Source organism: Balaenoptera musculus, chromosome 1, assembly GCF_009873245.2.
Source record: "Balaenoptera musculus isolate JJ_BM4_2016_0621 chromosome 1, mBalMus1.pri.v3, whole genome shotgun sequence".
Taxonomy (NCBI): Eukaryota; Metazoa; Chordata; class Mammalia; order Artiodactyla; family Balaenopteridae; genus Balaenoptera; species Balaenoptera musculus.
The window spans coordinates 106259425-106274035 of NC_045785.1; the positions used below are offsets into that span (position 1 = coordinate 106259425).

Here is a 14611-nt window from a genome sequence, read left to right on the forward strand (position 1 = left end):
GGAGTTGTTGTAGGTCTCTGAGGTCACTTCATGCTCTGGGGTGTCTCTGAGTCTCTGGTGGCCTGAGGTGTGTGTAAACGGGGCTATTAGGAACTGAGGCCAAGACCAGACCTGGCCCCTGATTATGTATGTTTCCTGTAGGAACACCATGCTGAGCCTTTGCCTTGAGAATGCAGAGCTGAAAGAGCAGATGGGAGAAGCAATGTCTGATGGATGGGAGATTGAGGAAGACAAGGAGAAGAGCGAGGTGATGGTGGAGACTGTGGTTGCCAAAGGGGGTCTGAATGAGGATAGCCTTCAGGCTGAATTCAGAAAGCTCCAGGGAAAACTGAAGAATGCCCACAGTATCATCAACCTCCTCAAAGAACAGCTGGTGCTGAGCACCAAGGAAGGGAATAGTAAACTTAATCCTGAGCTCCTTGGGCACCTGGCCAGGGAGATCGACAGAATGAACACAGAGCTGGTTTGCTCTTCTGGAAAGCACCAATGCCAAGAAGAGGAGAGTGTGACCATGAGGCCTTGCCCCAGACCCCAGAGCCTTGACCTTGGGACTGCCTTCACAGCGGATACCCACCAAGTAAGTGTGGGATTAGATGGAATGAAAGACCCTTGGAGAAGGGTTGGAAATGTCAGTTTCTACCTTAAACAGTTCTGCCCTGTGGGTCAGGAGGTACCAAGGGAAGGGCACCTTTGCACCACAAGTAGCGGTGATAATATTCCTCACACATCAACCTTTAGAAAGGTTTTTTACAACATTATCTTATAAATATTACATGAATAATTAATTTTCCATAAATATTTGAGTGCCTAATTTTCCAGATAAGAGACTAGACACTGGAAGCAGGCAATAAGGCTTTGTCTCTGTCCTTCAGGTATTCAATATGGTGGGAAAAGATGGCACAAAACCAGATCATTTCAATAGGATGCAATATAGGGATACATGGGGTTTTAAGGCAGCCAGACAAGTGGTGTGTAATGACATCTCTTCCTTATCACTGCCGTTTTCGTCACAGCTCATCACAGGTGTCTGTCCCTGAGCCTCAGAAGGAGTTATCAGGATCCTCTAAGGGGAGGCAGCTGAGCTGAGGATTAAGTAAAATGGAGACTACAGAGGATTCTTTTTTTTTTTTTAATTGGGGTATAGTTGTTTTACAATGTTGTGTTAGTTTCTACTGTACAGCAAAATGAAGTAGAGTTCCCTGTGCTATACAGCAGGTTCTCATTAGTTATCTATTTTATACATATTAGTGTATATATGTCAATCCCAGTCTCCCAGTTCATCCCACTGCCCTCCCTCTTTCCCCCATTGGTGTCCATACGTTTGTTCCCTACATCTATGTCTCTATTTCTGCCTTGCAGACTGGTTCATCTGTACCATTTTTCTAGATTCCACATATATGTGTTAATATATGATATTTATTTTTCTGACTTACTTCATTCTGTATGACAGTCTCTAGGTCCATCCATGTCTCTACAAATGACCCAATTTCATTCCTTTTTATGGCTGAGTAATATTCCATTGTATATATGTACCACATCTTCTTTATCCATTCATCTGTCGATGGACACTTTGGTTGCTTCCATGTCCTGGCTATTGTAAATAGAGCTGCAATGAACATTGTGGTACATGACTCTTTTTGAATTATGGTTTTCTCTGGGTATATGCCCAGTAGTGGGATTGCTGGGTCGTATGGTAGTTCTATTTTTAGTTTTTTAAGGAACCTCCATACTGTTCTCCATAGTGGCTGTATCAATTTACATTCCCACCAGCAGTGCAAGAGGGTTCCCTTTTCTCCACACCCTCTCCAGCATTTATTGTTTGTAGATTTTCTGATGATGCCCATTCTAACGGGTATGAGGTGATACCTCATTGTACTTTTGATTTGCATTTCTCTAATAATTAGTGATGTTGAGCATCTTTTCATGGGCCTCTTGGCCATCTGTATGTCTTCTTTGAAGAAATGTCTATTTAGGTCTTCTGCCCATTTTTGAATTGGGTGGTTAGTTTTTTGATATTGAGCTGCATGAGCTGTGTATATATTTGGAGATTAATCCTTTGTCCGTTGATTCGTTTGCAAATATTTTCTCCCATTCTGAGGGTTGTCTTTTCGTCTTGTTTATGGTTTCCTTTGCTGTGCAAAAGCTTTTAGGTTTCATTAGGTCCCATTTGTTTTTTTTTTTTTTTATTTCCATTACTCTAGGAGGTGGGTCAAAAAAGATCTTTCTGTGATGTATGTCAAAGAGTGTTCTTCCTATGTTTTCCTCTAAGAGTTTCATAGTGTCTGGTCTTACATTTAGGTCTTTAGTCCATTCTGAGTTTATTTTTGTGTATGATGTTAGGGAGTGTTCTACTTTCTTCTTTTTTTTTTTTTGCACAGTAGACCACTGCATATATATGGAGATACTCTCAGTTTCATCTACTATTTCTTTTTTTTTTTTTTTTTTGAGAGTTATGTTTTTTTTTTTTCACACACACACACTGTATTTTATTTTTACAAAAGATAAATAGACTGACACCAAGCATTGTACATGGATGACCACAAAAAAAGCAACAATGATTGCAATTACCAAACATGAAACACACTCATACTATGTCATAATATTGACATTCAGTCCAGTAATCCTCCACTGTAACAGCTCCTTTACTTTGCAGTGAAAATTGATTTGTATATTCTTTGCCTCCGAGTCCTTGTGGGATTTTTTTTTTTTTAATTCAGACAGAAAGTCACAAAAATTATACTCATCCTCATCAGTTCACTCAGCCCCATGTAATTAATTTTTTTTTTCATCTTGATCTTTTGTTAGCAATTTTATGAGTTCATCAGTTTTTCATTAGAGTTCTGAAAATGCTTATTCATTCAGTTCAGCAGTACAGTCAGTTACCAGAAACCTGTACTTGTCAGAGTCTTTTCCATGAATTTCTTGAAGATGAAACCCTTTTATAGGCACATATTTGCAAAAGCATCAGAGTACACCCAGAACTGTCTGTAAATGACAAAAGACTTAAAAATGACCACAGTTAAAGATTTGATGAAAGTTCATAATAATGCAGTTGACAAGAAAATTAGTTATTTCTGAGATATACATTTTAAGGTAATAACTAGGATTATGACTTATAACATTATACCAGAACATATAAGATTTTTAGAAATTTCATGTAATGTCTGAAACATTTATATTAACATATTTCCATACATATTTCCATACAAATACAAATATAAGATTTTTAGAAATTTCATGTAATGTCTGAAACATTTATATTAACATATTTCCATACAAATAACCCAATGAAAGTTTAGTATTAGTTGTTTTGTTTGTTTTTTTATACTGCAGGTTCTTATTAGGCATCAATTTTATACACATCAGTGTATACATGTCAATCCCAATCGCCCAATTCAGCACACCACAATCCCCACCCCCACCGCAGTTTTCCCCCCTTGGTGTCCATATGTCCATTCTCTACATCTGTGTCTCAACTTCTGCCCTGCAAACTAGCTCATCTGTACCATTTTTCTAGGTTCCACATACATGCATTAATATACGATATTTGTTTTTCTTTTTCTGACTTACTTCACTCTCTATGACAGTCTCTAGATCCATCCACGTCTCAACAAATGACTCAATTTCGTTCCTTTTTATGGCTGAGTAATATTCCATTGTATATATGTACCACATCTTCTGTATCCATTCGTCTGTTGATGGGCATTTAGGTTGCTTCCATGACCTGGCTATTGTAAATAGTGCTGCAATGAACATTCGGGTGCATGTGTCTTTTTGAATTACAGTTTTCTCTGGGTATATGCCCAGTAGTGGGATTGCTGGGTCATATGGTAATTCTATTTTTAGTTTTGTAAGGAACCTCCATATTGTTCTCCATAGTGGCTGTATCAATTTACATTCCCACCAACAGTGCAAGAGGGTTCCCTTTTCTCCACATCCTCTCCAGCATTTGTTGTTTGTAGATTTTCTGATGATGCGCATTCTAACAGGAGTGAGGTGATACCTCATTGTAGTTTTGATTTGCATTTCTCTAATAATTAGTGATGTTGAGCATCTTTTCATGTGCTTCGTGGCCATCTGTATGTCTTCTTTGGAGAAATGTCTATTTAGGTCTTCTGCCCATTTTTGGATTGGGGTGTTTGTTTCTTTAATATTGAGCTGAATGAGCTGTTTATATATTTTGGAGATTAATCCTTTGTCCGTTGATTCATTTGCAAATATTTTCTCCCATTCTGAGGGTTGTCTTTTCGTCTTGTTTATGGTTTCCTTTGCTGTGCAAAAGCTTTGAAGTTTCATTAGGTCCCACTTGTTTATTTTTTGTTTTTATTTCCATTACTCTAGGAGGTGGATCAAAAAAGATCTTGCTGTGATTTATGTCAAAGAGTGTTCTTCCTATGTTTTCCTCTAAGAGTTTTAGAGTGTCCAGTCTTATAGTTAGGTCTCTAATCCATTTTGAGTTTATTTTTGTGTATGGTGTTAGGGAGTATTCTAATTTCATTCTTTTACATGTAGCTGTCCATTTTCCCAGCACCACTTATTGAAGAGACTGTCTTTTCTCCATTGTATATCTTTGCCTCCTTTGTCATAGATTAGTTGACCATAGGTGCGTGGGTTTATCTCTGGGCTTTCTATCTTGTTCCATTGATCTATGTTTCTGTTTTTGTGCCAGTACCATATTGTCTTGATTACTGTAGCTTTGTAGTATAGTCTGAAGTCAGGGAGTCTGATTCCTCCAGCTCCATTTTTTTCCCTCAAGACTGCTTTGGCTATTCGGGGTCTTTTGTGTCTCCATACAAATTTTAAGATGATTTGTTCTAGCTCCGTAAAAAATGCCATTGGCAATTTGATAGGGATTGCATTGAATCTGTAGATTGCTTTGGGTAGTATACTCATTTTCACAATGTTGATTCTTCCAATCCAAGAACATGGTATATCTCTCCATCTGTTGGTATCATCTTTAATTTCTTTCATCAGTGTCTTATAGTTTTCTGCATACAGGTCTTTTGTCTCCCTCGGTGAGTTTATTCCTAGGTATTTTATTCTTTTTGTTGCAATGGTAAATGGGAGTGTTTCCATAATTTCTCTTTCAGATTTTTCATCATTAGTGTATAGGAATGCAAGAGATTTCTGTGCATTAATTTTGTATCCTGCAACTTTACCATATTCATTAATTAGCTCTAGCAGTTTTCTGGTGGCAGTTTTAGGATTCTCTATGTATAGTATCATGTCATCCGCAAACAGTGACAGTTTTACTTCTTCTTTTCCAATTTGTATTCCTTTTATTTCTTTTTCTTCTCTGATTGCCGTGGCTAGGACTTCCAGAACTATGTTGAATAATAGTGGTGAGAGTGGACATCCTTGTCTCGTTCCTGATCTTAGAGGAAATGCTTTCAGTTTTTCACCATTGAGAATGATGTTTGCTGTGGGTTTGTCATATATGGCCTTTATTATGTTGAGGTAGGTTCCCTCTATGCCCACTTTCTGGAGAGTTTTTATCATAAATGGGTGTTGAATTTTGTCAAAAGCTTTTTCTGCATCTATTGAGATGATCATATGGTTTTTCTTCTTCAATTTGTTAATATGGTGTATCACATTGATTGATTTGCGTATATTGAAGAATCCTTGCATCCCTGGGATAAATCCCACTTGATCGTGGTGTATGATCCTTTTAATGTGTTGTTGGATTCTGTTTGCTAGTATTTTGTTGAGGATTTTTGCATCTGTGTTCATCAGTGATATTGGTCTGTAATTTCTTTTTTTGTAGTGTCTTTGTCTGGTTTTGGTATCAGGGTGATGGTGGCCTCATAGAATGAGTTTGGGAGTGTTCCTTCCTCTGCAATTTTTTGGAAGAGTTTGAGAAGGATGGGTGTTAGCTCTTCTCTAAATGTTTGATAGAATTCACCTGTGAAGCCATCTGGTCCTGGACTTTTGTTTGTTGGAAGATTTTTAATCACAGTTTCAATTTCATTACTTGTGATTGGTCTGTTCATATTTTCTGTTTCTTCCTGGTTCAGTCTTGGAAGGTTATACCTTTCTAAGAATTTGTCCATTTCTTCCAGGTTGTCCATTTTATTGGCATAAAGTTGCTTGTAGTAGTCTCTTAGGATGCTTTGTATTTCTGCAGTGTCTGTTGTAACTTCTCCTTTTTCATTTCTGATTTTATTGATTTGCGTCCTCTCCCTCTTTTTCTTGATGAGTCTGGCTAATGGCTTATCAATTTTGTTTATCTTCTCAAAAAACCAACTTTTAGTTTTATTGATCTTTGCTATTGTTTTCTTTGTTTCTATTTCATTTATTTCTGCTCTGATCTTTAGGATTTCCTTCCTTCTGCTAACTTTGGGTTTTGTTTGTTCTTCTTTCTCTAGTTTCTTTAGGTGTAAGGTTAGATTGTTTACTTGAGATTTTTCTTGTTTCTTTAGGTAGGCTTGTATAGCTATAAACTTCCCTCTTAGAACTGCTTTTGCTGCATCCCATAGGTTTTGGGTCGTCGTGTTTTCATTGTCATTTGTCTCTAGGTATTTTTTTATTTCCTCTTTGATTTCTTCAGTGATCTCTTGGTTATTTAGTAACGTATTGTTTAGCCTCCATGTGTTTGTCTTTTTTACGTTTTTCTCCCTGTAATTCATTTCTAATCTCATAGCGTTGTGGTCAGAAAAGATGCTTGATATGATTTCAATTTTCTTAAATTTACTGAGGCTTGATTTGTGACCCAAGATGTGATCTATCCTGGAGAATGTTCCGTGCGCACTTGAGAAGAACATGTAATCTGCTGTCTTTGGATGGAATGTCCTATATATATCAATTAAATCTATCTGGTCTATTGTGTCATTTAAAGCTTCTGTTTCCTTGTTTATTTTCATTTTGGATGATCTGTCCATTGGTGTAAATGAGGTGTTAAAGTCCCCCACTATTATTGTGTTACTGTCGATTTCCTCTTTTATAGCTGTTAGCAGTTGCCTTATGTATTGAGGTGCTCCTATGTTGGGTGCATATATATTTATAATTGTTATATCTTCTTCTTGGATTGATCCCTGGATCATTATGTAGTGTCCTTCCTTGTCTCTTGTAACATTCTTTATTTTAAAGTCTATTTTATCTGATATGAGTATAGCTACTCCAGCTTTCTTTTGATTTCCATTTGCATAGAATATCTTTTTCCATCCCCTCACTTTCAGTCTGTATGTGTCCCTAGGTCTAAAGTGGGTCTCTTGTAGACAGCATATATATGGGTCTTGTTTTTGTATCCATTCAGCCAGTCTATGTCTTTTGGTTGGGGCATTTAATCCATTCACGTTTAAGGTAATTATTGATATGTATGTTCCTATGACCATTTTCTTAATTGTTTTGGGTTTGTTTTTGTAGGTCCTTTTCTTCTCTTGTGTTTCCCACTTAGAGAAGTTCCTTTAGCATTTGTTGTAGAACTGGTTTGGTGGTGCTGAATTCTCTTAGCTTTTGCTTGTCTGTAAAGCTTTTGATTTCTCCATCAAATCTAAATGAGATCCTTGCCGGGTAGAGTAATCTTGGTTGTAGGTTCTTCCCTTTCATCACTCTAAGTATATCATGCCACTCCCTTCTGGCTTGCAGAGTTTCTGCTGAGAAATCAGCTGTTAACCTTATGGGAGTTCCCTTGTATGTTATTTGTCGTTTTTCCCTTGCTGCTTTCAATAATTTTTCTTTGTCTTTAATTTTTGCCACTTTGATTACTATGTGTCTCGGCGTGTTTTTCCTTGGGTTTATTCTGTATGGGACTCTCTGCACTTCCTGGACTTGGGTGGCTATTTCCTTTCCCATGTTAGGGAAGTTTTCGACTATAATCTCTTCAAATATTTTCTCTGGTCCTTTCTCTCTCTCTTCTCCTTCTGGGACCCCTATAATGCGAATGTTGTTGCATTTAATGTTGTCCCAGAGGTCTCTTAGGCTGTCTTCATTTCTTTTCATTCTTTTTCTTTAGTCTGTTCCGCAGCAGTGAATTCCACCATTCTGTCTTCCCGGTCACTTATCCGTTCTTCTGCCTCAGTTATTCTGCTATTGATTCCTTCTAGTGTAGTTTTCATTTCAGTTATTGTATTGGTCATCTCTGTTTGTTTGTTCTTTAATTCTTCTAGGTCTTTGTTAATCATTTCTTGCATCTTCTCAATCTTTGCCTCCATTCTTATTCCGAGGTCCTGGATCATCTTCACTATCATTATTCTGAATTCTTTTTCTGGAAGGTTGCCTATCTCCACTTCATTTAGTTGTTTTTCTGGGGTTTTTTCTTGTTCCTTCATCTGGTACATAGCCCTCTGCCTTTTCATCTTCTCTATCTTTCTGTAACTGTGGTTTTTGGTCCACAGGCTGCAGGAGTGTAGTTTTTCTTGCTTCTGCTGTCTGCCCTCTGGTGGTTGAGGCTATCTAAGAGGCTTGATTCGGGAGTGTTCTACTTTCTGCAGAGGATTCTGAGAGGACAACTGGGCAGGAATGCAAGGAGGGATGAGTGGAGGTTTCCACCCCTTCTCTCTTCAATCATTGAACAAACATTTACTGAGAGCTCCTCCTCGTAGATTCACTTGGCACCATGCTATGTGTTGTAGATACAGAGATGAATAAAACATTAACCCAGCTCTCCAGGAGCTCATTCCGGAAAGCAAGGAACTGCCAAATAGGATGAGGAGTGCTGTGACAGACACATGAATAAAGTCCACAGGGTTCACAAGGGGAAGCAGCCATCACTGCCTGGGGGATGAGCGCAGACTGCCCTGACCCTGTGCTGGCTCTTTTCACAGCTGGTCAACCAGCCCCAGGCCCGTAACTCTGGACCTCAGTCAGAATTTAGCCTCCCAGGATCCACCAAGCACCTGCGCTCCCAGTTGGCACAGTGCAGACAACGCTATCAAGATCTCCAGGAGAAGCTGCTGATATCAGAAGCCACTGTCTTTGCCCAGGCCAACCAGCTGGAGAAATACAGAGTCATGTTTAGTAAGTCTTAAGTTCACGTCACCAAAGTGTCTGTCTTCTCCCTGAGAAGCTACATGCTTTGCAGACTTCACTTTTCTTCCCCAACCTCATAACAAATTTAATCTGGACCATGACCCTAGGATTGTGGAAGTGGATACTTAACTTCAATTTGCAGATGGCAGAGAAGAGTAAATGAATAAATCAAGTTTGCCGTGACAGTATAGGGAGGAATTGGACTAACACCTAGATTTGCTGATCTCTGGTACAGTCAACAAACTGCCTTACCTCTCTCAACGTATGCTAATTGCTTCTCTTCTGCTCCTCTTTGCACCACATCAGATTCTTAAAAAATATACCATCATTGTTGGTCTAGAATCAGCGCTTTCTAATAGAACTTCTGCGGTGACAGAAATGTTCTATACCTACGTCACATGTGGTTATGGAGAACATGAAATGTAGCTAATTCAACTTGGGAATTTTAAGCTTAATTTTAATCCGTTTAACATAAAATAGTCACATGTGGCTAGTAGCTACCTTACGGAACAGTACAGATCTAGATGTCTTTGAAACTCTGAATTAGTTCAGCTCCATTCAAACATTTACTGAGCCCCTGTGAACAAAGCATTTACTAGTTTCCCTGGGGCTTCCAGAGATGACTTAAAGATGTCTGGTCCCAGCGAAGCCCCATTATCTATAGATGGAATCATCAATGGCAGGCTCATCCTGGTGGAGGGAAGTCCTGCTGTCTGGAGCAGGTGGTCTCTTCTCCCACCTAAGTCCAAAGCAGCATCTATCCCACTCTGGATCTAACCTCCCTGCACCCTAAGGGCCAGGGTATGTGCCACTGAGGATGAGGGTGTATGTGGGAAGTTCAGATACTCTGTAACACCCCCTGTCTCTTCCTAAGCAGGTGAATCCTTGGTGAAGCAGGACAGCAAGCAGGTACAGGTGGACCTCCAGGACCTGGGCTATGAGACTTGTGGCCGAAGCGAGAATGAGGCTGAGCGGGAGGAGAGCACCAGTCCCGGTAAGGGCACAAGTATGGGGTTTACCTTCCCTCCCTGGAGGCAGCCTTCACATTTGGGTGCTGTTGGCCAGTCCCACATGCAACGAGGAGTAGGGATGAGGGGGTGTGGTAGACTGAAGAGGACACAAGACCAGAGAGGGACAGGAAGTTTGGAGGCGAACTCTTGCCCAGAATGAGGCTGAGTGTGAGTTTGAATTTCTACAATTAGTTTTCAGCATACTGCTGTTAATTAAAAAAAAATGTTCTATCCAACTGTTTATTATAGAAAAAAATACTAAGGTCTATTTATTAATGAGAAGACCAGATGAGCTTTGGGAGAATAGGCAAACCAGTAGTTTAAAAAAAATATTCTTCTATTATAAAAGTACTGTCACTATAGGGACATCCACCAAATTGAAATCGAGGAGAAAAACACTTGAGTAAAATAGAAGGTGACCACACCTGACTTGCAGAGCTCTTGGGAGGGTAAGAAATACTGCATTCGAATGTTAGTACAGTGCCAGCGCTGAATACAGTACTGCTTCACCTTTTGCTCTAGTAATTATTGTCCTCAAGACCTCGAAGGGAGTGGCCTCAGCAGCATGCCCAGCTTTACTCAGGAAGATGTCTTTGTCTTTTCTCAGAGTGTGAGGAGCATGACAGCCTCAGGGAAACTGTCCTAATGGAGGGGCTGTGCTCTGAGCAGGGACACCTGGGCTCCACACCGGCCAGCCCCCCTGGAAAGAAGCCCTTGGAGAGCCAGCTAGGGAAGCAGGAGGAGTTCCAGGCATATGGAAAGTCAGAAGACATCTCTGTCCTATGTAAGGACATCAAAGATCTGAAGACCCAGCTGCAGAACGCCAACAAGGTCATTCAGAACCTCAAGAGCCGGGTCCGGTCCCTCTCAGTTACAAGCGATTATTCATCTAGTCTGGAGAGACCCCAAAAGCTGAAGGCTGTTGGTACCCTCGAGGGATCTTCACCTCATAGTGTCACTGATGAGGACGAGGGGTGGCTGTCTGATGGCACTGGGGCTTTCTACGCCCCAGGGCTTCAGGCTAAAAAGGATCTGGAGAGTCTGATCCAGAGGGTGTCCCAGCTGGAAGCCCAGCTCCCGAAAACTGGAACAGAAGGGAAGCTGGCCGAGGAGCTGAGATCAGCCTCGTGGCCTGGGTAAGGAGGGTACTCTTTGGGCCATTACTTGATTGATGATGTCTAAGTTTATGTTTGAAGGAGGGTAGCCCGGGCAGGTAGAAGAGAGAACCCATCAGGGCAATCAGAGGAGCACCTATTTAAATGGTAGCCCTAGGTCTGAAGAAAGGACACGTGACCCCTGCTGGGAGATACCAGGTCCCTGGGATTTCCTCTTAGGAATGTATTCTTAAAGTGACAAGATATATGATATACGTAGTAAGACTGGAGTCAGACTTCCTGGGTTCGAATCCTAGCTCTGGGACTTACAGGCTATGCAACCTACTCAGTCTTTCTGAGCCTATTTCTTTACCTATTAAATGAGGATAATAAGAAAACCTATCTCAAAGGGTGGTTATTAGGTTTAAATGAATTAATACAAGTGCTTATAATAATGCCTAGCATATATTAAAGGTCTCAACGCTATTTGCCATAATTATTATTGTTATTGACACTTTGTGGTTGAAAAACACCGGGGTAGATATCCCTCTCAGTATCTGGGTTATCTATGCTGAGTAACAAACCACCCCAAAGCTTAGGGGATTGAAACAATAATTTATGTGGATTGGCTGGGCTTAGCAGTGTAGCTCTCACTTGGGGTCTCTCATGCAGCTGCCATCAGATGGAGGTTGGGGCTGGAGTCACTGAAATGTCTGGCTGGACATGGCTTCTTCATTCATGTGTCTGGTGACGTGGTGCTCCTTGGCTTCTCTCTTTCTTCATGTGGCTCCCTGTCTTCCGGGGCCTCTCCTCCTGGCCTGGGCCTCTCATAGTACGGTGGTCTCAGGGTAGTTTCACTTCAGCATGGCAGCTGGCTTCCAAGTGCCAGGCCAGTTAAAAGCGACTCCTGGACTTGGTGCAGTGTTACCTCCACCATGTTACCTTGGTCATGGTGGTCACAGAACCCACCCAGATTTAAGGAGGTGGAGAATAACCTGCCCGATGATGAAAGAGGGGCACAGCCACATTATAGAAGAGCACATGGAATGGGAGCTTGAGTAACGGCCATCTTTGCAAAATACAGTCTGCCATAATATAGATGGTCTTTGAAGTAGAAGACATGAAAGGACCTATTTGGATTTTTAGTATTTATTGAGCATCTACCCTATAACTATATTTAGTATTTATTGAGTATCAACTGTGAGTCTACACTATATTGGTGCTGTAAGGGATGTAAAATATGGCACTGTATTTACCCCCACAGAACTTATTTTTCATCTTTGGACACATGACTGACACATATAAAACGTGGAAGAATGGTGGCATACCAGGTTGTTTGATGCAAGTTTGTCAGAACAGAATTTACTCTTAAATACACCCTTTGGTTTTTGTGCCAGAATTCAGCTTAAACTGAGGAACTCTTAGAGATGTTCTCACAGAAATGACTACAGAAGCCCCCATAACTTAATTTTCACTCTTTTCCATTCTTACCCTTTCCTCTTCTTTCCTACATTAGGAAATATGATTCCCTGATTCAGGACCAGGCCCGAGAACTATCCTACCTACGCCAGAAAATACGAGAAGGGAGAGGTATCTGTTATCTTCTCACCCAGCATGCGAAAGATACAGTAAAGTCTTTCGAGGACCTCCTAAGGAGCAATGACATTGACTACTTCTTGGGGCAGAGCTTCCGGGAGCAACTCGCTCAGGGAAGCCAGCTGACAGAGAGGCTCACCAGCAAACTCAGCACCAGTAAGTTGGCCACAGGGCTTTTGGACACTCTCAGTCCCTCCCAGAGCCCAGCCCCAGGTGACCGCCACACCTCCACCACAGCCTTTTAACCCAGGTTCTGCTTCCACTTCATTTCCCAGGGGTCATTACAGAATCAGGACTGGCCAGTGGGAAGCACCGAGGAGGAACCACAGGGTCAGAGAGGCCATGATTACGGCATCATTTATGGAATGTGACCTTTAGGGAAGGAGGCTAAGTCCATCTAGTGCTAAGGGGGAGAAAGGGAGAAGAGATCAGAGGACTTCACTGTAGTTAAAGGAGCCCTGAACCGAGACTTGCACTACGCAAGCTCTAGCCTGGATGTTGCCATTAAGTTTCTCTGGGCAAATGACTTAACCTTTTGGTATCTCTGTTTCTTCATCTATTGCCTGGTATGGCACATGAATGTAATTCAAATACAGATGAAGCACTATGCCCTTTTGAACATGGTTTGGACACTGAATGTCATACTACAAGGGCTAGGAATATTGGTAATTATTGAAGCCCTTGACTTAGAATTTCCTGAGAGCACCCAAGGGAGAACAGCAGGATCAGTCTTGGGGGCCAACCATCCCACATCCTAGTGGCAGGTGCAGAGGTGGGACAGGGCTGTTTGTCATCTCCTCAAAGCAAGAGTAGTTTCTACATGAAAGCTGTGATGGGTCACAGAGCTGGTCCGTCTGGGAGTCAGTCTGTGGCAGGCTTGGAGGCTGGAATGTTCCAGATGGAAGCTAGCCAAGTGCCTTTTAAACATTTTTTGTGTTGATTTAGGGCAGAGGAAGTCATGATGGTGATTACCAGGTCAGGGAAGGTCTGCCTGGTGAGCTCAGGAGAACCTGCAGGTCTGTTCTCTAAAGATACAATCTGAGGTCTCCCAGAGTAATTCTCCCACATATACTGGGCACACATAGAGTAGTCACTATTTTGTACCCAAATCGGCTCCTGCATTTATAATGTGTGAAGTGAGACCTGTTTAATTTCTTACTGTTTCTTTCTGAATTTGGTTTGCAGAGGATCATAAAAGTGAGAAAGATCAAGCTGGACTTGAGCCGCTGGCCCTGAGGTAATTCAAATAGGATCTGGGAAAGGAATCAGGAACAAGGCCTAAGGGGTCAAGGGTGGCTGCAGTTTCACAAATCAGGGGGAAAAAGGAAAATGCTGATTGTAATGAATTCATTTATTCATGGAACACATTACTGTTCTTTTTAGCCTTACTCTCTTTTGATATAGTTCTATTGATATCTGTTTGGATATTTATTCAAATTAGTAATCTAGATTTATTATTATATTATTAGCTTAGTAACCTAGAGTCAGTCTGACTTAAAAGTAAACTAACCAGGTTTTAAGGGTCCTTGGCACCCCAAGGATCTCCTCTGCTTCCCCACTGTGTGTTTAAAGACCAAGGTGTGCTTTTTGCCAAGTTGACTTACCCCAAGTTGAGTTGGCAGCTAGTTTAATGGCCACACAATTTCCTTGGGAAAAAAAGAATTGTATTACAGTTTCTGATTTTAAAAAAAGTGCTTGACGTTGCAGATCCCGGGAGGCTACAGCATCTTAGGAACCAGTTTTCACTGAGTCCCTGAATATTATCTCATTATGTGCAATAAAATTAAGGCTCAGAGTCCTTTGTAGTCACTAGTTCACGCCCCTTTGTGTCGTGAGTGTGCTTTAGACCATTCAGTGCTTCTCAAAATATCTGCAGTGAAGGACAAAGTATTTTTTTTGTTTGTTTTCATTTCTAATCCATCACAGACACACACATTGTCTGTA

General features: G+C 40.9%; 1 protein-coding gene across 21 annotated transcripts in view; it reads left to right on the forward strand.

Annotated features, from left to right (window-relative positions):
- LOC118897873 (phosphodiesterase 4D interacting protein) overlaps positions 1-14611 on the forward strand; it is a 218171-nt gene that overhangs the window by 167511 nt on the left and 36049 nt on the right. For 13 of the 21 annotated variants that reach the window (XR_005020563.1, XM_036857374.1, XM_036857557.1 and 10 more), the window contains 6 exons: positions 142-577; positions 8763-8955; positions 9842-9961; positions 10585-11113; positions 12588-12823; positions 13853-13904. Coding sequence is in view for 20 of the 21 variants with exons in the window: in XM_036857374.1 (XP_036713269.1) it covers positions 142-577; positions 8763-8955; positions 9842-9961; positions 10585-11113; positions 12588-12823; positions 13853-13904 (1566 nt within the window). In the remaining variant the exon portion in view is untranslated. The remainder of the gene's footprint in view (positions 1-141; positions 578-8762; positions 8956-9841; positions 9962-10584; positions 11114-12587; positions 12824-13852; positions 13905-14611) is intronic. The other 8 variants (XM_036857384.1, XM_036857548.1, XM_036857456.1 and 5 more) reach the window with 1 other exon arrangement.